Here is a 24,274-nt window from a genome sequence, read left to right as displayed (position 1 = left end):
AGCGAGCGGGGGCAAGGAGGGGAAGAGAGATGGAGCGAGCCGGGGCCGGGGAGGGGAAGAGAGATGGAGCGAGCCGGGGCGGGGGAGGGGAAGAGAGATGGAGCGAACCGGGGAAGAGAGATGGAGCGAGCCGGGGAAGAGAGATGGAGCGAGCCGGGGCCGGGGAGGGGAAGAGAGATGGAGCGAGCCGGGGCGGGGAAGAGAGATGGAGCGAGCGGGGGCAAGGAGGGGGAAGAGAGATGGAGCGAGCGGGGGCAAGGAGGGGAAGAGAGATGGAGCGAGCGGGGGCGGGGAGGGGGAAGGGGGAAGAGAGATGGAGTGAGCGGGGGCAAGGAGGGGAAAGAGAGATGGAGTGAGCGGGGGCAAGGAGGGGAAGAGAGATGGAGCGAGCCGGGGCTGTGGAGGGGAAGAGATGGAGCTAGCGGGGGGTGGTAGGGAGAAGAGATGGAGCGAGCCAGGGGCGGGGAGGGGAAGAGATGGAGCGAGCCGGGGCCGGGGAGGGGAAGAGATGGAGCTAGCGGGGGGTGGTAGGGAGAAGAGATGGAGCTAGCGGGGGGTGGGAGGGAGAAGAGATGGAGCGAGCCAGGGGCGAGGAGGGGAAGAGATGGAGCGAGCGGGGGGCGATACAGAGAGAGAGGGAATTAATTCATCAATCAATCGAATATTTTTTCTCTATCTACTCTATCAAAACCTCTCATCTTGTAAACCTCTATTAGGTCACCTCTTAACCTTCTCTGTTGCAAGGAGAACAGTCCTAACTTTTCCCAACCTCTCCTCATAACTGAAGTCCCTCATCCCTGGTGACATCCTGGTAAACCTCCTCTGTACCCTTTCTGTACATCTTTCCTGAAGTGTGGTGCCCAGAATTGCCCACAAAACTCCAGCTGAGTATTGCCTGATGAAGTCACCGACTGCCCCCTCTTTGTTTTTGACATCTGAAATCCAATAATAAAAAGGAACACATAAATAATACCTACATATGGACATACAGGCCAGCAGCACCTGCTCTCTGATACTGTACATAAGCTGCGTGAGAGAGAGAATGTACTGTGCGAACTGCAATTCAATTCTGGGAGGGGGGTTGTGACCTGGGAATGATAAAACGTCCCCTTTGCGCTGGTACCTTGTAGTTTGCGTAGGTAGCCTTCAGAACATCGTGCAGCTTCAGATACGGGGGCAGGTGATAAAAACTGCCGAGCGAGGTGGACTTGTTCGTTGGTGCAGCCCCGACAGCATCTGCAGGCCTGGCAGCTGCAAACAGAATAAATAAATCACAGGAAAACACCGAGTAGATTACACATTTTAAAAGGCCTGTCCCCTAGTTACTTGACCACAGTTACCAAGACAATAATGCCCGAGAAACAAATTTGTTACAGCGCCTCTTCTTAAGAATGAAAAATATCAGCCTTTGCCTTGATACAAGGGAATGCTCTGGTAAGGTCATAAACATGATAATCCACATTAATCAGTGTACTTAAACAACACCATTTTCAAATTGTGGAGATGTCTCTCAACATTTTGTTTTGCAGGAACTGTTATGTAGGCAGACAGTGTATATGTTTGGAGGAAGATCAGCAGGGAGGAAAAAGTTGCACAGAAACAGATCATTTAGGCCAACTGGTCAATACCGATGTTCATACGCCATACGATCCTCCTCTCACTCCAATTACCTCTTCTCACCCTGCCCTCCATATGCCCTTCGTCCTCGTGTTTGCCTCAACCCTCTCAGTGGCTCAGTGGGCAGCACGCTCGCCTCTGGGTCAGAAGGTTGTGGGTTCAAGTCCCCACTCCAGGGACTTGAGCACATAAAGCTAGGCTGACACCCCAGTGCAGTGCTGAGGGAGTGCTGCACTGTCGGCGGGGCCGTCTTTCGGATGAGACGTTAAACCGAGGCCTCTTCTGCTCTCTCGGGTGGATGTAAAAGATCCCCTGGCCGCTATTTCGAAGAGGAGCAGGGGAGTTGTCCCCGGTGTCGTGGTCAATATTTATCCCTCAACCAACATAACAAAAACAGATTATCTGGTCATTATCACTTGCTGTTTGTGGGACCTTGCTGTGTGCAAATTGGCTGCCGTGTTTCCCACATTACAACAGTGACTACACTTCAAAAAGTACTTCATTGGCTGTAAAGCGCTTTGAGACGTCTGGTGGTCGTGAAAGGCGCTATATAAATGCAAGTCTTTCTTTCCTTAAAGTGTCAGTGCTCTCTGCTCCAACCACTCTTGGGGCAGCAAGTTCCACATTCTCATCACTCGCTGTGTAAAGACATTCCTGCTAATTGCTTTATTTGATCTGTTGGTGGCCATCGTATTTATACCCCCTTGTTCTGGACTCACCCACAAGCGGAAACAGTTTCTCCTTGTCCACCCTATCGAACCACTTCAGAATTTTGAAGCCCTCTATCAGGTCTCCTCTTAAGTCTCTTTTCCAGAGATAAGAAGCCCCAGCCTGTGCAATTAAAAAAAAGCTTTCAACTCCAATTAACACGAGTAACACCTCCGATTCTCTCCTTCCCCTGAAGGACGCCGCCGCAGCCTCTGAGCAGTGGCTGGTGTCTCCCTGCAGCACAGATCACGGTGACCTTGTGCATTACTGTTCAACGCACTCCACCAAATACCCAATATTTTTTATTAAATGGATAGACTAGCCCAGTGTTGCCAACACTCATGATTTCACTAACAAGCTATTTATCGTGGACTATTCACGATTGAAGTGCACGATTCACAAAAATTCTCCCTCCTGACTCCATGAACAGCTCACACTAAACAATACAAAACCAATAAACCTTACAAAACACTGCAAATGCTCACAACACCACTGGCCCCTCTCCTTAAAGACAACCAGAATCGAGATTTCAACTTATTGTAAAGTTTACTTTTGCTATTTCAAAGAAGAGCAGGGGAGTTACCCCCGGTGTCCTGGGGCCAATATTTATCCCTCAACCAACATCACAAACAGATTATCTGGTCATTATCACATTGCTGTTTGTGGGAGCTTGCTGTGTGCAAATTGGCTGCCGCATTTCCCACATTACAACAGTGACGACACTTCAAAAAAGAAAGCGCACTTCATTGGCTGTAAAGAGCTTTGGGACGTCCCGAGGTCGTGAAAGGTGCTATATAAATGCAAGTTCGTTCTCTCTTTTACTTTTAAAATAACAGCCACTGCCCAACAGATGACCTAAAGCAGCTTGCGGCATTCATCTTCTCTCACCTGGACTGGATTCAGTCGTTTTCTTTGGGCTCATTGGTGCAGCCGCCTGCTCTGCCGAGTCCCTCTCCTTTCCCTTGCGTCTGATTGGGCTGAGGGATGGCGCATTCGCAAGTGACGGTAGAGTGGCCTGAGAAGTAGAACAGAGTGAAGTAGCAGCGCACGGCACATTGTCCAGCTGTGATGTGAATCACATTTGATCAAATTAAGGGTGTACTTATTCCACCAGTTTAACTACCACAATTATCACAACTGGATTCTGCTACGCGAATTGCCTCTTCTCGCCTCAATTTTAAAAAAAGAGCGCTTTAACATTTTTAAATATCTTGGAACCTAAATGCTCACATTATCTATCCAGCTACGTACTCATTGCATGGCTGACTCACATATGAAATCATGCTCGCCAGCTCCTCTGATAAGCCAGAAGGTTTTTACGGCGCGAGTTACGATTTGCCATGCGCTGCCTGAAAGGGTGGTGGAAGCAGATTCAAACTAACTTTCAAAAGGGAATTGGATATATATTGAAAAAGGAAATATTTGCAGGGCTACGGACAATGAGCAGGGGGGAGTTGGGCTAATTGGAGAGCTCTTACAAAGCAGCGGTACAGGCATGGAGGGCCGAAAGGCCTCCTCCTGTGCTGCTAAGAGTCGATGACTCTACGAAGGTTTATCCAGAGGCACTTGTGTGAAGTGATCGTGTGCACGGACATCTGGCGAGGACCAATGTTCCCCGTAATTTTTTATTTGGGGGCCGCATGTGCCCCTTTAACGGGCTGAGTGTCCCATTCGAAAGTCTAGTCAAGCGCGTTTCTTTTTTCAATTTAAAAGCCGGCTCACCGGACCCCTGGACCGCAGCTTAAAGGTGGCGAGGTCCGGATCACAGCAAACGGGCCCTCTACGCTAATCACTCAGGCTCACAGATGATTGACGGCCACTTGGAGGAGGTAGCAGAGGGCGAAGGGAAGCCTGTGGAAGTGTAAGCCAAGCAAGGCCTTCAGTCGGGGCCCGGAAGGGAGAAGCAGAAGTAGATAAAACGAACGGGAGGAGCAAAAGAAGAAACTGCGTAACATAAGAAATAGGAGGAGTCGGCCATACGGCCCCTCGAGCCTGCTCTGCCATTCAATAAGATCATGGCCGATCTTCGACCTCAACACTTTGCGTGCTACCGCCCTGTGGACTAATGCACTGGACTTCCAATGAACTGCCCTCATTCTGGTCATTTTCAGCAGGTGATCCCGACGTGATCCAATATAAAGATCCACCTACCTTCAGCGCAGGGCCGGGTGCAACATCATCAATCACATGTGCACAGATATTGATGACCTTCATCAGATGAGAGAACAGCTGTTCCACCATCCCTACCAAGGACCGGTCAGCCAAGGCGGGCCATGGCTCCTCAAGCTTCGTGGCTGCACCGGCATCATCTTCATTGGCCCAAGGATTCTTCAGAGATTTGGGTGCAATGGCTACCAACAGATCAAAAAAGTTATAGGAAGATTAAATTGGCGCATCCAATTACGGGCCCTCAAAGGAAAAAGTGCAGTAACTTTGTGGCCAGTTTAGCTAATCAGAGGCTGAAGGAGTGAAAGTATCAAAGGTTCGCATTCCATACAGGATTCAAAGACATGAAGTTCCTGCACTTAATCTCTGGGTCGTACACCTATTGCAAGCTGCTCCCAAGATTTCCATCACTGTTGCACTAAGCTGGCCACTAGGAGATGCACCACAGATGCCGAGCAATACTAGTACAGGTAGACTATCCTTTATCCGCAATTCCAAAAACCGAAAACCTCTAAAAACCGAAAGTTTTTTCGTGGAGCGTAAGTCGTGCGCACGACATGACCCGAGTGGCGCCAAACATGACAGGAGTGGTCCGGGAGCTCTGCCTTTCCCTGTGAGCAGGGCAGAGGGTCACAGAGTTCCCTCCCAGGTAGGAGATTGCAGGCCGAGCCGGGCAGTGTGAAGGAGGTACCGGGAGAGTGAACCCAACAATACAGCGGCCCGTCCGATAGCTGCAGCGGCCCGTCCGATAGTCTTTTCTTCCCCCTCCCCCCCCCCGACCTGATTTGCGGGCCAGCTTAGTGTAGGAGTCAGCCGATATCCGGCTTTCCCACAACTGGCGGCGGCAGTCGAGCCCCAGACCCCCGCTAAGTCAAGGAATTCAGATACGGAGCAGGGGGGAGCCGGAAACCTCGATCTAACGGCAGAAATCAGCAGCCGTTTTGTTAGGTTTTTTTTCTTCCCCTAGCATTTTTTTTTAAAACAGTCAGGCTGTGGAAAGAGTCTCTGTAGCTTAGCAACAGCTTCAGAGACGCTTCCAAGGCAGGGCCCGAGTGTTTACAAGCTGTTGCGAAGCAACAGTGTTTGTTGTCCGATACGGAGATGAAAACCTTCTGAAATCCGAAAAATTCCGAAAACCGAAACACAGCTGGTCCCAAGGTTTTCGGATAAAGGATAGTCTACGGATAAAGGATAGTCTACCTGTATTACATATACAATAAATATATTATATACGGCACATTATACAAAAATATATTATATATGTACTAGAAATGCTGGCATTTATACTACACTTTATATAGAAATATATTATATATGTACTAGTGGTTCAAGAAGGCAGCTCACCACCACCTTCAAGTGCAATTAGGGATGGGCAATAAATGCTGGCTTTGCCAGCAATGCCCACATCCCAAAAAAACAAATTTTAAAAAATGCTTGCATTTATACTACATATTATATAGAAATATCTTTAGTTCACAAAATTAATTGCATACATTTGAAGTGAAGTGACTTGTATGAGCAAACACTGCAGCCAGTCTGTACACTGCAGCCAGTCAGTGCCAGCATCAATCCACAGACTGCAGGGAGATGAGTGATCAGTTAATTTTTCTTCCCCTAATTGCTGTTGGTTCAGGGAGGAGTGTTGGCCAGGGCACTGGGAGAGCTCCTTCCTCATCAAATGATGCAGCTGGGTTAGGTGGAGTGGGGTGGCAGAAACAAATCAGCTAGATTTCCCCGCTTCCGATCGCGATCCAACGACCCTGCTCCAAGTGCGTATGGGAAAGTCCGTAAAAACAGGTCGGACAGACCTCGGTTCAATGACTCACCTGAAGGATGGTGCCTCCGGCTATACGGTACTTGGTGCTGCACTGGGGTGCCAACCAAGATTACACACGCAAGACCTGGTGAGGATCCATAACTTTCGGACCCAAGGCCAAAAGCGATGCTGAGCCAAGCTCACTGTTCCTCCTACTTCCTACATCAATTGTGGGAATATTACCGACGATAATCACCATCGAGAGAGAGTACGGCATTAACTATTCATGCAATTCCACCCACTAACTTGAAAGGAAGCAGTAATGGGTTTATGAACTTCTCCAATATTACTGCCTTTGGGGGCAGAATTCCTTCCCTCAGCCCATCAGGCCCGCCACTTCAATCTGTCCGCAGGTGGGCTGAGCTCGGGGAAGGTCTGTAGCCAGAACAATAAAAGTCACGAAAGATGACTCTGCAGCAATGGCACGTGAGCGAGACTGCACAAGTGCGGCTGCTTCGAAGGCAGACTTGCAAGTTCAGAGGAACTCCCCGTGCGCTGTTGCTAAATCCACAATACAGGAAACTTTGGTTTATCCGGAGGTTGTATGTCCGGAAACCTCGATCTAACGGCAGAAATCAGCAGCCGTTTTGTTAGGTTTTTTTTCTTCTTTTCCTAGCATTTTTTAAAAAAAATTTTAAACAGTCAGTCTCTGGAAAGCCTCTCTGAAGCTGTTGCTAAGCTACAGAGATGCTTCCAAGGTACGGGCCGACTGTTTACAAGCTGTTGCTAAGCAACAGTGTTTGTTGTCAGATACGGAGATGAAAATCTCCATATCCTTCAACATTAGCACTGGTCTGTCCGGAAGTATTCATAGATCGGCATCACGCCGGTGCCGGATATCGCGAAGTTTCCTGTATAGAGGAATGGTCATCAATAAAGGAAAAAAAACCTCTGACTGGGAAGAAGGAAGGCATCTAATGGGTGTCTGAGAATTCCTTTTGTGGGGGCCTTGGTAAATGTGGAATTTGAACTGTGTAAATTCTAGGCTACTCCACAACCTGTTCTACACTGCACAGCTGAGATAAGACCCGCTTCCTGTTAAGCCAAATGGAAGAGGTTCTTTCCCAGTTGGCCTTGAAAGCATGGAACAGCACGGTCTCTGATGGCTCTCCTGGGTAAGGCATGGAGTTGCTGAGCTGCATAGACAAGAGAGGTCCCAGGTTTGCTCCCCGACGTGTGCCACAATCTGAGTCAGGCTGCGATCAGGGGCACTCTAATTGGGCAGGTGTCCCTGGGTTGCGGGTTGGTTCGCTTCTGCACTCGACAGCCCGTTGCAACAAATGGGTTAAGAAGTGAGGGCTGGCCAGCAGACAACTGGAAAACCATGGTCACACACTGTGTAGACCACTGCGAGCAATTGGTCACTTGAGTGAAGTACTGCAACGTAACCAGAGCTCGTGGAACCACGCTCCCTGCAATGTAACTCAACATCTTAGAGAAAACGGTGGACATAATTGAGAAAATAAAAATCACACACAACTACCTCTTATAGAGAAAAGACGATCTGTGATGGGTATGCTGTCGAGCAACTAGGAATTTTGAGTGCGCAATGGACAAACAGTTCTACTTACCCGCCAGCAAGTTTCCAGATAATATTAATGCGTCCTGATGGGAAGAAAGGTCCAAAGGAAACCAGGCAGAGGAAAGCAGAGACAGTATCATATTGACCATCCCCACAGTACAGCTTTTGCGTGAGTCATCTGTCGGACTGTTCTGTGATAAACTAGAAGCCAAGGAAGAAGCGGTCAGTAACTTGAACAGTTGAATAAAGTTTTTAAAAAGTAGTGGTACATACTAAGTTTATGAAAAACCGGCATTACGAATTGAAATCTATTATACTTGTGTGCTATATAGTCCCCACCGCTTATAGCATGCGTGTTCGTGCGAATGCGATTTGCCCGCTATACGTGACGGCTGGTATAACGTGGTAGCGCTATGACAGTACTCCACTCTGCAACAAGAATGCTTCTCCGTTCAGTGACTTGCTGCCCGGTTGTTTCCAGCTCCACTCTGACCTACAGCTTTCTTTACAGTGCAGACTGTAACCCTACACCACAGAGGGGATTAGCCGGGCTCAAGTACTTTCAGATCATAACCTTTGCCCCCATTTTTTCCCCAGACAGCAGCTGTTGCTGGCGATTCTGATATTCTCATTTCCACCTCTTCCAGCCTCTTTTGTTCCTTTACTTGTCCCATTACCATCTCCTTTCGCCTGGCACCATCATCCCTTTTGTCATTTAATCTCTCCTGCCTCCCACCCCATCACAGACCTTCCCTTTTATTCTTTCCTCCCCTCCCACCTTTTCCCAGCCACTGCACTTGCTTGAAACATGAAAAGCCATCGACCTGTTGTTGTTATTATTTTGTTGTTGTTGTTATTTTGACCTGAAATGTTAACTCTGTTTCTCTCTCCACAGATGCTGCCTGACCTGCTGAGTATTTCCAGCATTTTCTGTTTTTATTTCAAGTGCACTAAAGGTAGTTGAATATTTAACGAGGTACTATTTACAGTACTTACGTTTGTTCTTGCATTCAGTGAACCTTAGTGAGGTGCAAAATAGGAACAGGAGTAGGCCATTGAGGCCCTCGAGCCTGTGCCACCATTCAATGAGATGATGGCTGATCTGCGACCTAACTCCATATACCCGCCGTAGGCCCATATCCCTTAATAGCTTTGGCTAACAAAAATCTATCAATCTCGGATCTAAAATTAACAATTGATCTAGCATCAATTGCCATTTGCGGAAGAGAGTTCCAAACTTCTATCACCCTTTGTGTGTAGAAGTGTTTCCTAATTTCTCTTCTGAAAGGTCTGGCTCTAATTTTTAGACTCTGCCCCCTAGTCCTAGAATCCCCAACCAGCGGAAATAGTTTCTCTCTATCTACCCTATCTGTTCCCCTTAATATCTTGAAAACTTCGATCAGATCACCCCTTAACCTTCTAAATTCTAGGGAATACAACCCTAATTTGTGTAATCTCTCCTCATAACTTAACCCTTGGGGTCTAGGTATCATTCTGGTAAACGTAGGCTGCACTCCTTCCAAGGCCAAGATATCCTTCCTGAGGTGTGCTGCCCAGAACTGTTCACAATGCTCCAGGTCTGGTCTAACCAAGGTTTTGTATAGCTGCAGCTGCCCGAAATAAACAGAGCGCTTAAGACGCGATAACCGGCAACTTTGAAATTGACGTTTAACCAATTGGTTAATGGTTATCGCTTTTTGGTCAGTGTAAGCGACTGCCCATTTTAAACCGGGATGTTTTAAGTGGTGGGAACTGTACTAGCTAAACTAGGAGTGAAAATATAGATGACATTTGAACCTTGACTCCAGGAACTTGAGCACAAAAAATCTAGGCTGACACTCCAGTGCAGTGCTGAGGGAGTGCTGCACTGTCGGAGGTGCCGTCTTTCGGATGAGACGTTAAACTGAGGGCTGGTCTGCCCTCTCTAGTGGAAATAAAAGATCCCATGGCACTATTGCAAAGAGCAGGGGAGTTCTCCCCAGTGTCCTGGGGCCAATATTTATCCCTCAATCAACATAACAAAAACAAATTATCCGGTCATTATCACATTGCTGTTTGTGGGACCTTGCTGTGCACAAATTGGCTGCCGCGTTTCCCACATTATAACAGTGACTACACTTCAAAAAGTACTTCATTGGCTGTAAAGCGCTTTGAGACGTCTGGTGGTCGTGAAAGGCGCTATATGAATGCAAGTCTTTCTTTTCTTTAATGAGCGTTATAATGGCTACACACACGCTCCCTGAAGACTGTACTCAGCTGCAGATAGGATAACCTAAATTGAACTCCACACCCCAAGAATTACGAGAGTCCCATAATGAGGGGGACCATTTTGAATTTGTATTGGCAAGATCATTAAAAAAATATAATAGTTTTATCCCCAAGACCCTTGATTGGCTGGTTCAATGAGGACATGAAAGGGATTGTCAGCACCCTCCTCTCATGAAGATAAGTTTATGGAAGGAGGCGAGCGAGAGAGAAAAGAGTCAAAAATACAGAACAATGTGAGGGGGTGGTAGAGACAGGAGGATTATTTGCTGTTGAATTTAGGGGGCTAATTTACCCAATCAAAACCTTTACTTGAGCTGGCTAAGAATTTAATTGTACAAGTTTTGTTAAACATTGGCATCATAAATACAAAAGCAAAATACTGCAGATGACTGGAAATCTGAAAGAAGAACAGAAAATGCTCAGATCAGGCAGCATCTGTGGAGAGAGAAACAGACCTGAAAAGTTAACTCCGTTTTTCTCTCTCTCTACAGATGCTGCACGACCTGCTTGAGCATTTCCTCTTTTTATTGGCAGCATAAATATTTTTTCAAACGTAAAATCTTAATATCAAATTGGCTGCTATTTTGAAATAAGACTTTACCTTCTCTTCTGTTGCCGATTTCTTTTTCCCCTTTTAGAGAATTAGAAAGAATATTTTAAAGGGAAAAGTAGATAAATATGTGAAGCAGAGGTAGGTCCAGGGCTGTTGGATTGCTCTAGCAAAAAGCCGACGCAGACACAATGGGCCAAATGGCCTGCGTCTGTGCTGTGAACGTCTATCTTCTCTTCTTAGGCAGTCCCTTGGAACCGAGGATGGCTTCGATAGTTCTATGTATGGACACTTAACAGGTTTATCTAGAATTCCTTACTCCACCATTTTAGCAGAAGTATTAACCTGCGTGTTTTAATGCCTCCCTAAAAACAGTGGAGGGGGGAATTTCAGACAAACACATGCGCTGGTAGATGAATCTTATGGCGTGATTTTAAGGCCCTAGGTGTAAACACTTAACCCATGGAACAAGTAGAAATGTGACATGACCCAACAGTCGCGACAGGCACACGAGGTCTTTTAATGTCGAAGGCGAACTCTGTTCCTGTACCTGAATGAACGTCCCCTGTTCTTGTAGAGATGGACCCTGGATGCTTGTGAACTGCTGGTCGTGTACCCACAGTGCCAGCCAGTGCTCCAATTACACACAGGGTAGTTCATGGAAAGCAGACACAAAACCTCACAGCAACCAAGCTGCAAATAAAACAGAGGAAATTACATAACACAACACTAAAACAGAGATGAAACAGAAGCCATAATTGCAGGGTGAGGCCCGGTTAAAGGGAAAGGAGAGTGAATGGGTGGCAGGCAAAAGCCCGCCAATGGATTCAATCCGGCCCGCCAAGGCCTGGCGTCGAGGCCGAATGTCCGCCGCACCTGACCCCACCCCACACAATGTCAGGAGGCGGGACTTTGTCTCCGAGGCAGCAGGGGAGTCTAGCAATGGGCCTTCGAGACGGAAGACGAAGATACGGAGACCGAGGTGGATGGGAGGCGGCCAGGAGTCGCAGTTGGGCCCCGTCCCCCCAGGTGAGGGCCTTTTACCGACGGCAGCGCGGTCCCTAAAGCGATGGAGAGCGAAGAGTGCAGCAGCAGGGAGGGCGCTGGTCACTCCCCACACCCGCAGCCCAGGCTGTTCGTCACCGTCCGTTGGGGACTAGAGGAAATCCAATACTGCCTCATTTCATTGCCGAGGAGAATGGATATCGGGTAGCAGACTATGTTTTACTGAAGCGTTGAGAGTTTGTAGAAGACCACATGATGTTTGGTCTCACTGTTGAGGGAAAGGTGCGGCGTAGAGGAGACAGACTACATCAAATCAGATTCATCAAGTATTATTCAAATATTACAACATGTCAGAAGCATTCCCAAAATCAAGTTACATTTATCTAATCCCCCAGTGATGGGGTGACTGATAGTTAATAACTGGTTAACAGGCATCGTCCGGCACCTAATTAATGCAAAACCGATTTGCGTTTACTAAGTGGCATTTTAATTCTCTCAAATTGATTTGTTTAACACTGCTTATTTATACCAACTAATAATTAGCAAATTAGTTAACAGATTTATTCACTAACTTAACACTCTCTGCTCATTGGGCAATTGGTGAGCAATTAAAAATAACAGAAAATGCTGGAAAAACTCAGCAGGCCAAGCAACATCCGTGGAGAGAGAAATAGAGTCAACGTTTCAGGTCGAAACCCTTCTACAGAATGGAGAGAAAAGGCAGGAAATGAAACAAAAGGCAGTTTGGGGGGCTGGGAAATGGGGGAGGGGATGAAAGAGGAGACATTAAGAGATATTCAAGGCGAGACGAGATGGTAATAGGACAGGTAAAGAAACAGACAATGGCTCTAGATGAAGTGTGAAATGCGCTGGCAGAGTGAGAGACCGCTGCCGTGTGGGAGAGAGGGGAAAAAAGGCAAAGGCACAAAACCAAAAGTGTGGATAAAAAATACATAAAAATATAATAGGGGCCGAGGTTATGATCTGAAATTGTTGAACTCGATATTGAGTCCGGAAGGCTGTAAAGTGCCTGATCGGAAGATGAGGTGCTGTTCCTCGAGTTTACAGTGAGCTTCCGTGGAACAATGCAAGAGGCTGCAGACGGTGAGGTCTGAGTGGGAATGGAGCAGTGAATTGAAATGACAGACGACCAATTAAATTGTGCTCATTACTGTACTAATTACACAGCTATTAATTTAAAAGCCGCTGAGTGCCCTGTGCGGGACCGCCAGGCGGCTTAAATGGGAACTCTGGTGCAAGGCCCTCAACAGCTGACCAAAACTTGTTAAGTGGCCCTCCGGCCGAAACAGCTGCGCACCCCTGCTGTAAAGGGCATCATTTGCCGAAGTACCACCTCCCTCGCGGAATGTAAAACTTCCAGAAAGTCCTGCAAGCAGGATCTTTCTGGGCAGCACGGAGATCCTCAGCCAGGTCCTCCCCTCTGTGTGGCCGCTCTGGTCACGTCGGCTCCAGGGAAAATGGGAGGACCGCAGACCGGCACAAGAGGCGCACCCCATAACCGCCCACCCCCCGCGAAACCTAAACTCGCCACTCGCAGCCGGCAGCACGATTTGCCGAGTCCTGCAGACACCCCCTCGGGCCACCGGCTCTCCTGCCAAGCCACTGCAGGATGGAAGGGGAGGGGAGGGGGGGGGGGGGGGGGGGACACACACTCCAGTCAGTGAAGCCCCTGAAACTGGCGAGCAGGGAGGAAGATCTGACCAGAAGGGCAGCAATAAAACTGGCATTTATTCCTAACGCATCAAAAAGGTTTTCTTTATTCATTCACGGGATGTGGGCAAGACCAGCATTTATTGCCCATCCCTAAAAAACTGAGTGGCTCGCTCGGCCATTTCAGAGGGCAGTTAAGAGTCAACCACATTGCTGTGGGACTGGCGTCACATATCGGCCAGACCAGGTAAGGACGGCAGATTTCCTTCAGGACATCAGTGAACCTGATGGGTTTTTACGATAATCCGGTAGTTTTCAGTAGTTTCAGTCACCATTACCGATACTAGCTTTTTATTCCAGATTTATTTATTAAACTGAATTTACATTCCCCAGCGACCAGTGGTGGGAACTGAACTCGCGTCTCTGGATCACTAGTCCAGTAACAACCACTATGCTACCATTCCCGTAAGACGTGTGTATTCATTATTTTAACTCTAGATGGAATACTTTAAACAAGAAACCTCTTCCCTCTCAGACTTTCATAGTTCTTCAATAATGCATAGTTTTAAACATCCTTTCTGTAAGGATGCAACAGTGTTAAAAGGGACAGCGTCGCACAATTTTCCTCAGTTCCATGGCAGCCTATTACTTTGTACAAAAGAGCGAATGAATTTTTTTTTTTTTTTTTACATCGTGTACATGCACTTGGCGAGGGGGGGGGGGGTGAAAGGAAATCAAACAATTTTACACAAGACTACATTTTTTTTTTTTTTTTTACTCATCCTAAGTATGAATTCTCAGAATAGGGGGTCGGCCATTTCGGACTGAGATGAGGAGGAATTTCTTCACAGAGGGTTGTGAATCTTTGGAATTCTCTGCCCCAGAGGGCTGTGCATGCTGAGTCATTGACTATTCCAGGCTGAGATCATTTAGATTTTTGGACTCGAGGAATCAAGGGATATGGGGATCGGGCAGGAAAGTGGACTCGAGGTAGCTCAGCCATGATCTTATTGAATGGCGGAGCAGGCTCAAGGGGGCGTATGGCCTACTCCTGCTCCTATTTCTGATGAATCGACTGGTTAAACTGCATGTTGAAATAGTGAGCAACCACAATGACAATGAGCCAAACTGCATCAAGTGTTCAGAGATGTACACACACACATATAAATACACTTTCAAGCCTAGAAATCGCTATTGGCGAGATTAGTGGATGAATGCTTGATGCATTTGGAGGGCATTCCTCTGTCTATTATTTTAAAGGTGGGTGATAATCGATTCATCTAAAAAGATGTTAATACCTCCGCTACTATATCAGACAGATCAATGTCACGCGAACACGCTAACCCATCACTTACTATTACAGACGGCAGTAATTTAAAGCGGATTATGCTCGCAAACTATGCGAGAGTCAGGATGCAAAAATTTTTTTTAAATGGTCATCACTCACTACGAGGGCTCGGGAGGTGGACGAGGTTAATGCATGAGACACTGCAGTGATAACACGGGAGAGATTGTTCTCTATCGTCACGTCGGTGGTGCTCTGTGAAATGTTGAATCCTCTGTACGTTCTGGAAGATGCAGGTAAAAATGTTAACACAAAATCAATTCAATTAGCGAAACAAAGGCAAGTTTTCTTTTTAAAAATTCATTCCGAACAAGCATTCTGAATGCAAAAAAAAAAGTGGTTTAATTTGCAGATGCAACTAAATACTTTGCGGTTTAGTTTGCAGCATTTTAAACAGGTATGATCGTCTCGAGAGAAACCAAACCTCCTTTCACATTCGAATAGGACCTGGGATCATCTCTCTGGTGAGGGGGAAAAGTGCACCGCTGGATTGCTATTTTGCTTTGGTTATCTTTCCCCAGCCCCACTGTCCACAAGGGCTCAGTTTGCAAGATCAGAATGAGGAGCAGGAGTAGGCCAGGCGGCCCCTTGAGCCCGCTCCGCCAGGAATCAATCTAGAGAACCTTTGTCGCACCGCCGACAACATCCTTCCTTAAACAAGGAGATCAAAACTGTGCACAGCACTCCAGGTGTGGTCTCACCAAGGCCCTGTATAATTGCAGCACGACTGCCTCACTCTTCTACTCCAGCCCCCTTGCAATAAAGGCCAACATGCCATTTGCCTTTGCTGTGCCTCCATGCTAACTCTGTGTTTCCTGTACGAGGACATGGAAATCTCTCTGAACACCAACATTTAATAGTTTCTCACTATTTAAAAAATATTCTGTTTTTCTATTCTTCTTACCAAAGTGAATAACCTCACATTTCCCCACATTATGCTCCATCTGCCACCTTCTTGCCCACTCACTTAACCTGCCTATACCCCCTTTGCAGGCTCCCTGTGTCCTCCACACAGCTTACTTTCCCACCTAGCTTTGTATCGTCAGCAAACTTGGATACATTGCACTCGGTCCATTCATCCAAGTCATTAAGGCACTCGTAACTTCTGCAATCAACAGGAGCAGCACCGAGCTCTCAAACGTAGCAACATTAATGCAGCACCAGGTCAAAAGGGAGCCAAACTTTGGATGTGATGGCTGAACTTCCTGAAGAACAAGCTTTAAGGCTGGCAATGTAACATTCTTATTCATCCAACCTCCATACAGCGAGGCCATGCCGAAACTAGCCCAGCGACTGTACTCAGGCTGGCTCGGAGCACCAAGCCATCCGTTCAAAACAATAATGCTTGGTTTAAACGTGCAAACCTCCCGAAATAGCAGGCTTTGAAAGGTGGGCACTGCACACTGTGCCCTCAAGAGTTGAACTCTGACCTTCCCCAATAAATTCTCCTGCCTGTTGGGGAGCAAACAAGTTGATGCGTTCCACTACTTGCTTAGTGATGGATTTACCGAGCGCTTAATTCTACAGGAAGGTTAGCCTATCCTTTCCGCTGCTCATTTGCAAAGAAGGCTAAAGCGCTCTTCACATTCAAGTGATATTACGGTCAGTACTTTCTAATCACTATGGTAGGTAGTGCAATTTTAAAAAAAAACTAGGATCTCCTGCATAAAGCAAATATATGCAATTAAAAAAAAATTCATTCACGGGATGTGGGCGTCGCTGGCAAGGCCGGCATTTATTGCCCACCCCCAATTGCCCTCGAGGTGGTGATGGTGCGATACCTTCTTAAACCTCTGCACTCCGTGTGGTGAAGGCCTTTTTTCGTAGCGGTTCGGTACAACGGGAGTAGTTTGCTAGGCCATTTCAGAGGGCAATTAAGAGTCATAGAATGGAATCACAGAATGGTTACAGCACAGAAGGAGGCCATTCGGCTCGTCGAGCCCGTGCCAGCTCTCTGCAAGAGCACTTCAGCTAGTCCCACTCCCCCGCAGCCCTGCAATTTTTTTTCCTTCAGGTGCTCATCCAACTCCCTTTTGAAAGCCACATTGCTGTGGGTCTGGAGTCACATACAGGCCAGACTGGGCAAGGATGGCAGATTTCCTTCGCTAAAGGAAGTTAGTGAACCAGATGGGTTTTTACAACAATCCGGTAGTTTCATGGTCACCATTACGGATACTGATTTACACACCACAACTTGCATTTATATAGCACCTTTAACAGGAAAACATCCCAAGGCACTTCACAGGAGCGTTATCAGACAAAAAGTGACACTGGGCCAAAGGAGGAAATAGGAGGATGGGTGACCAAACAAAAGAGGTAGGGTTTAAGGAGGGTCTTAAAAGGAGGAGAGAGGGGAGAGGCGGAGAGGTTTAGGGAAGGAATTCCAGAGCTCGGAGCCTAAACGGCTGAAATCGGCCGCAAGCACGGCTGCCAATGGAGAGTGTAGGGGGATGCGACGATTAAAGACAACCTTTAAATGAACGTGAAGTACCTGGTGATGGTGCTAACTGCAAAGTGAGAAGGAGATTGGGTCTCGTGCATGAGAAGCTGCAGATACGCACTGCTTTGGTCTCTGGCTACTGCCACCACTGGATCCGACTGTCCCTGGTCGCAGTCGAAAAACAGCCGAGGGATAAGCCTGCAACAAGAAAAGAAACGTTAAAAACACGTACGAGAGCAAAGCACACGATTTATGATTTCATATAAATGGTGGGTGGGCGATGGGCTCAACCCTGCAGTTGAAATCAGACTGCAGCTGTCCCAAGAGGTGGAATGGTGCTCAGATTATTAAAATACCACTGACTTTTGTGAGCCTTTCCCAGAGCATACATTCCTTTTCAATGTTAAATGTTTTTTTTTAAATATTTTGGTAACCTGGTGTCACCAGATTATCAGTTTTGGCCTCCACTGTCAACCAATTATACAGTGAACTAGATATTGTATCAAAATGAAGATTAGATTTCTCCTTGGAGCAGAGCAGGCTTAAAAGGAGATTTGATAGAGGTGTTTAAAATCATGAAGGGTTTAGATAGAGTAAATAGAGGAATACTGTTTCCAATGGCTGAAGGGCAGCATGGAGACAGATTTAAGGTGATTGGCAAAAGAACCAGAGGCGACACGAGGGAAAACTTCTTTACGCAACGAGTGGTTAGGATTTGGAATGCGCTGCCTGATAGGGTGGTGGATACAGATTCAATCGTAGCCTTCAAAAGGGAACTGGATAAATACTTGGAGAAAAAATTGCAGGGATTGTGGGGAAAGAGCGGGACTAACTGGATTGCTCTTCGAAAGAGCTGGTGCAGACTCGATGGGCCGAATGGCCTCCTTCTGTGCTGTACTATTCTACGATTTAATAGCAAGCGAGTGCTATTAATACAACGGGACTGTTGAGAGAGAAACGCACACCCATCCAACCAATCACAACAACTGCTTCAGTTCACTGCAGTGATGGAGGGGGAGCAGGCAGCTTTCTAAACGTTTGCGCGATGTGAGGATGCAGCCACAGCTCTCGCCATTAACCACTTTTATTGGCTCCGGTCGCCGTCACCGTGCTCAGCTACTGTACCACGGTTTTGTCAGCTTTTGTCTAAATCAGAAGGTTGTGGATTCAAGCCCCCCCCCCCCAGGATTTCAGCACACAAAAAGGGGCAAGTACTCTGGTGCAGGACAGAGGGAATTCTGCGTGAGATGGGACGTTAAACAAAAGGTCGGTGACGTAAGAAAACTACTAGGCACTTGGTCTAAGCGTTAAACAAAGCTTTAATCAACTGTTTTACAACATGGAGGTCTAGTTGTGTCCTTCACTAGTTCCTGTTAAGAATGTCCTGCGCAAGCTGGGCCCGTGCCCGAGTATTTATACTCTCCCTGGACAGCGCCACCCGCAGGCCGCTCAGTATTATTTCATAAGTCTTTCTTTCATGAATGACTTGATTCATGTCAGTCGGCCTGCACGATAAATACATGGTGGATTATACGGAAGAAATCTCCGAAAATGATAAAAAGGTATAGACAGGAAGCCAACCAAGCTTAGGAAAGTTAAGAGGGGAAGGAAGAAGTGTTTAGTTAGGATGCTCCGGCCATCATGGTGTGGGGCAGGATTGATGGACCAGCTGGTCATTTCCTGCCCGTCAATTTTATATCTTCATAAGTCACTATCTATGCTGCCACGTCCCCTTAAGGGCTGTTAATTTTAACAAGCCTCCTCATCAAGCATCTGGTGACAAGCTATATACACAAATGAGGCCAGAGTAGACAGCTCCAGTTGAAGAGGTTGCAGCAGCCTCCTCCTGTAACATAGCTTCCGTGATTCCAAGAGGCAAAGGCTGCATTAGGTACAACTCGGGAGAGAGCAATCGAGGTTAAGCAAACTCACCGCACAGGTGCAGTAATGGGCATCTTTTACGTGTGCGCGCATCTGAACGCTGCGAGAGTAGTCCTCTCCCTCTCCCCACCCCCCCCCCCCTTTTCCAGGAGTGTTCCCGTCCCCATCGTTACCTCACGAGGGTCGTAGCTGCCACGTGCCGTACCCTTGGATCTTCATCTCCAAGCAAATTTATAACGACATCGTTGACGGCTCGCTCCTGAAGCTTCAGCATCTTCAAAACAAAACAGGTTTCGATTAGACAGACAACAACAAATAGCATTTTACATGCACCTTTAATGTAGTCAAATGTCCCACGGCAGGCAGGCAATAGCTTCGTTATTTAAACCCAACAGATTTAGAGATTTTAGATAAGTTTGAATGCAAAGGCTCCTCACCCACTTGCTCATATAAAGTCTGCTATTTTTCCAAAGAGTCTACAGCACAGAAGCAGGCCATTCGGCCCAACTGGTCTGTGCTGGTGTTTATGCTCCACACGAGCCTCCTCCCAACCTACTTCATTTAACCCTATCAGCATATCCTTCTATTCCTTTCTCCCTCATGTACTTACCTAACTTCCCCTTGAATGCACCTACGCTATTGGCCTCAACTACGCCATGTGGTAGCGAGCTCCACATTCTAACCACACTTTGAGTAAAGAAGTTTCTCCTGAATTCCTTATTGGATTTATTAGTGACTATCTTATACTTATGATCCCTAGGTTTGTAACTGCAAAAAAAAACAAGTTTGAATTAGCCAGTAATTTGAAGCAAGCAACTGGAATGAAACAGTGCAAGATGTTTGGTTTGGCATCATTCAAATTATCCAGTCATTGGGATGAAGTGACTGAGTTATCAGGGCTAGACTTGACCAACACCATCTTCTTTCCATTTCAGCATTACCGTCCACCTGAATAGACGTCACCTCGGACACCCTCAGTACTGCACTGGGGTGTCGGCCTGGATTCCCGCACACGGGTCGCGGTGTGTGGGGCTCAAAGCCACAACCTGCCGATCCAGAGGCAGGAGCGCAGACGCCCTGTTGACGAAACACATCAAGCACTGGCAGCTTATGCCACCGGCCGTGCAACCCAGAGACAGCGCAGACACCACCGAACACACCGCCCCCCTCCCCCAACTGCAACTCTTAAACAACGAACGTTCTAAGTTCGCCAATTTAAGCCTGGCCTACAGGCGTGGATTTAGAGAGAGGCGTGCTGTGGAACTACAGGGTGTGATGTCATGAAAGAGCTCAGTGTCAGCCACATGCCAAATAAAGAGAGCATGGTTTTAATAAAAATTTAATCTAAACTCTAAAAAATGTGAGTTTCCTTGAAGCAATGAAAATAAACAAGATGCCCAAGGAGGCAGTGGGTTACAAAAAAAACAGCCAGGAAAAACATTCCATTAATGGTCCAGTAAAAGGGATAAACCACATCGCTCCGCAAATTTAAGATAACAGATTTATTTTAAAACATTTTTTTTTTTTTTTTTTTACAAAGCTCAATTCAAAACCCAATGTTCAAAATTAAAACAATATCAGGTTTTCTTTTACTCTTCCTTCAAATCCCACCACCACCCCCGCCCACCCCGATTGTTCAACTAGTTTAACCAGTGAGGAACTGAGCCATATAGACCCGCAAGGTCACACACAGGTTGGGTCCCCAGTCTGTGTAGAATTATCTGATCTCAGCCTGCATGACGGTAAAAGTGATATATTTCACCTCGCTGCCCCAAGGCCGAAGAGGTGGAGTAAGAAAAATCAGCAAAAGTTCTCTAGAAGAGAGAAGGCCGAGGGGAGGGGGGGTCAATTATGAAGCTCTAGACGTAGAGAAGAGGTTTCCACTTGCGGGCGAGGCCAAAACTAGAGGTCATAAGTAAGATAGTCGCAAATAATAGAGGCTCCAATAATAGAGGTTTCTATAGAAAAGGAAGGACAGAACGTCAACACAAGAACCTTTCCTCCCACACTTGCCTCATTGCTGGAGTGCTGTACAGGAGCCGTGTGGGGGGTATCACTGTTCACACAGTGGACAGAGGTCGGAGATCACACGTGAGCACATGGGCGAGGGGTTGAAGGGTGCCCAGGAAACTATACCCCAGCTTACCGGGGTAAACTTACCGCCTTCACGAGGGGGGAAAAGGGGAGGACGTGGGGATAAAAACCTAGCCACGATACTCCAAATAAAACTCGCATGACAGTAAAAGCAAACATGAACAGCCGGCTGTTCGAATACCACAAGCCTGTCAGAGCACCGCTTACAAGAAACGGTGGAAAACTTACCCCAGTGTAGTGATGTTGACCCCTGTGAAGCTCTACGGTCTTCCTCTCCAAAAAGCCTGCTAACCTGAGGAACAAAGGTGTCATCACTGCTCAGTTTAATGAAACACAAGGACAAAATGACCGATGTTTTTATTTCACCCCATTAGCAAAGTTAGTCTCAGAAGATAGGAGTAGGCCATTCGGCCCCTTGAGCCTGCTCCGCCATTCAATGAGATCATGGCTGATCATCCAAATTCAGTACCCTGTCCCTGCTTTCTCCCCATATCCCTTTAGCCTTAAGAAATATATCCAACTCCTTCTTGAATATATTTAACGAATTGGCCTCAACTGCCTTCTGTGGTAGAGAATTCCACAGGTTCACCACTCTCTGGGTGAAGAAATTCCTCCTCATCTCTGTCCTAAATGGCTTACCCCTTATCCTTAGACTGTGACCCCTGGTTCTGGACTCCCCGACCATCGGGAACATCCTTCCTGCATCTAGTCTGTCTAGTCCTGTTAGAATTTTATGTTTCAATGAGATCCTCTCTCATTCTTCTAAACTCTAGCGAATATAAGCCTAATCGACCCAATCTCTCTTCATACGTCATTCCTGCCATCCCAGGTATCAGTCTGGTGAATCTTCGCTGAACTCCTTCCATGGCAAGAACATCCTTCCTCAGATAAGGCGACCAAAACTGCACACAATACTCAAGATGTGGTCTCACCAAGGCCCTGTACAACTGCAGCAAGGCATCCTTGTTCCTGTACTCAAACCCTCTTGCTACGAAGGCCAACATACCATTTGCCTTCTTAACCGCCTGCTGCGCCAGCATGCTTACCTTCAGCGACTGGTGCACAAGGACACCCAGGTCTCGTTGCACTTCCCCTTTTCCCAATCTATTGCCGTTCAGATAATAATCTGCCTTCCTGTTTTTACCACCAAAGTGGATAACCTCGCATTTATCCACGTTATACTGTATCTGCCATGCATCTGCCCAATCACCCAACCTGTCCAAATCATACTGGAGTTTTTCTGCATCCTCCTCACAGCGCACACGCCCATCCAGCTTTGTGCTTAGAACAGCATTTATGGCTCGGTTTTTAAATTTTCATCCTCCTGTTAAAATCCCTCTGTTTCTCGCCCCTCCCCATCTCTGTAACCTCCTCCAGCCCTACAACACTCAGAGATCTCTGCGCTCCTCCAATTCTGGCCCCTTCGCATCTCCATTGGCGGCCGTGCCTTCAGATTTCTAGCTCCTAACCTCTGGAATTCCCTCCCTAAAACCTCTCCGCCTCTCTCTCTCTCATATCCTTTAAGATGCTCCTTAAAACCTACCTCTTCGACCAAGCTTTTGGTCAAATCCCACGCCAGGACGCAAGAATATAATCTAGACGAACCCTTCGATGCAGTACCGAGGGAGTGCTGCACTGTCAGAGCTTCCGTCTTTCAGGCACGATGTTAAACTGAGGCCCCATCTGCCCCACTGAAGATCCCTTGACGTCGTCTGAAGAGGAGCTAGGGAGTTCTACCAGTGTCTTGGCCAACATTCCTCCAACAAACACCACCAATAATAGATGACTGGTTAGTCATCTCACTGCTGTTTGCAGGATCTTGGTATGTACAAAATGAGTGCTATATAGTGTCAGCCGTGGCTCAGTAGACTCTCGCCTCTGAAAGCTGTGGGCTCAAGTTTCACTCCTGAGAATTGAACATCTAATCCAGGCTGACACTCCCAATGCGGTGCTGAGGGAGTGCTGCACTGTCGGAGGTGCCGTCTTTCAGATGAAACGTTAAACCGAGGCCCCGTCTGCCCTCTCAGGCGGACGTAAAAGATCCCATGGCCACTATTTCATAGAAGAGCAAGGGAGTTCTCCCTGGTGTCCTGGATAATATTTATCCCTCAATCAACAACAAAAACAGGATTATCTGGTCATTATCACATTGCTGTTTGTGGGAGCTTGCTGTGTGCAAATTGGCTGCCGTGTTTCCCACATTACAACAGTGACTACACTCCAAAAGTACTTCATTGGCTGCAAAGTGCTTTGGGACACCCTGAGGTGATGAAAGGTGCTACAGAAATGCAAATCTGTCTTTCTTTCTATACAACAGTCACTGTACATCAAAGCAATTCACTGAATGATGAGTACTTGAAACGTCTGACTGCTGTGATAAGGAACTATATAAATGCAAAGCTTTCCTTTCTTTTCCTAAAGTTTACGATCATCGAATTTTACAGCACAGAAGGTGGCCATTAATAACCATCACAGGTGCTAACTCTCTGAAAGAGCTATCCGCTCAAGTCCCCATTCCCCTCTCTCGCCATACACTTTTACACTTTTCTTTTTTATGCTGCTATACACTTTATTTTTCTTAAGTTATTTAAAGATTCTGCTTCCACCACTGCTTCTGGCTGGGCATTCCATGTCCTAAAACCAACGTGTAAAAATAACTCCTAACCTCGCCCTTCATTCTTATGGTGATCTTAAATTTAAGCCTTCTCGTTACCTACTCACTAATCAGTGGAAATAGGTTTTCCCAATTTACTTTCATCAAAATCTCTCAGAATTGAAAACCACTATTAAATGCCCGAACCCGCTTTGAAAGAAAGGACTTGCATTTATACAGCGTCTTTCACAACATCAAGACGACCCAAAGCGCTTTACTGCCAATGAAGTACTTTTTTGAAGTGTAGTCACTGTTGTAATGTAGGAAACGCAGCAGGCAATTTGCGCACAGCAAGCTCCCACAAACAGCAATGTGATAATGAGCAGATAATCTGTTTCAGTGATGCTGATTGAGGGATAAACGTTGGCCAGGAAACTGGGGAGAACTCCCCTGCTCTTCTTTGAATAGTGGCCGTAGGATCTTTTACGTTCTCCTGAGCGCGCAGACGGGGCCTCGGTTTAACATCTTAATCGAAAGACGGCACCTCCGACAGTGCAGTACTGAGGGAGTGCGACATTGCTGAAATTATATGCTCAGC

The 24,274-nt window shown here is 46.9% G+C and overlaps 1 protein-coding gene across 8 annotated transcripts in view; it reads right to left on the bottom strand.

Moving 5' to 3' along the window:
• Window positions 1–24,274, bottom strand: part of htt (huntingtin) — a 256,421-nt gene that overhangs the window by 104,633 nt on the left and 127,514 nt on the right. For all 8 annotated transcript variants that reach the window (XM_085974744.1, XM_085975173.1, XM_085974896.1 and 5 more), the window contains exons 19-27: window positions 21,312–21,375; window positions 19,163–19,263; window positions 17,160–17,306; window positions 14,771–14,891; window positions 11,198–11,340; window positions 7,879–8,030; window positions 4,477–4,676; window positions 3,214–3,340; window positions 1,124–1,251 (exon numbers count right to left, since the gene is read on the bottom strand). In XM_085974744.1, coding sequence (XP_085830870.1) covers window positions 1,124–1,251; window positions 3,214–3,340; window positions 4,477–4,676; window positions 7,879–8,030; window positions 11,198–11,340; window positions 14,771–14,891; window positions 17,160–17,306; window positions 19,163–19,263; window positions 21,312–21,375 — 1,183 coding nt within the window. The remainder of the gene's footprint in view (window positions 1–1,123; window positions 1,252–3,213; window positions 3,341–4,476; window positions 4,677–7,878; window positions 8,031–11,197; window positions 11,341–14,770; window positions 14,892–17,159; window positions 17,307–19,162; window positions 19,264–21,311; window positions 21,376–24,274) is intronic.

This window comes from Somniosus microcephalus, chromosome 1, assembly GCF_052327205.1.
Source record: "Somniosus microcephalus isolate GS21.2 chromosome 1, FLI_Smic_1.0, whole genome shotgun sequence".
Classification (NCBI taxonomy): domain Eukaryota; kingdom Metazoa; phylum Chordata; class Chondrichthyes; order Squaliformes; family Somniosidae; genus Somniosus; species Somniosus microcephalus.
The sequence above is the reverse complement of the archived record's forward strand: the minus strand, read 5'-3'. Positions and strand labels throughout refer to the sequence as shown.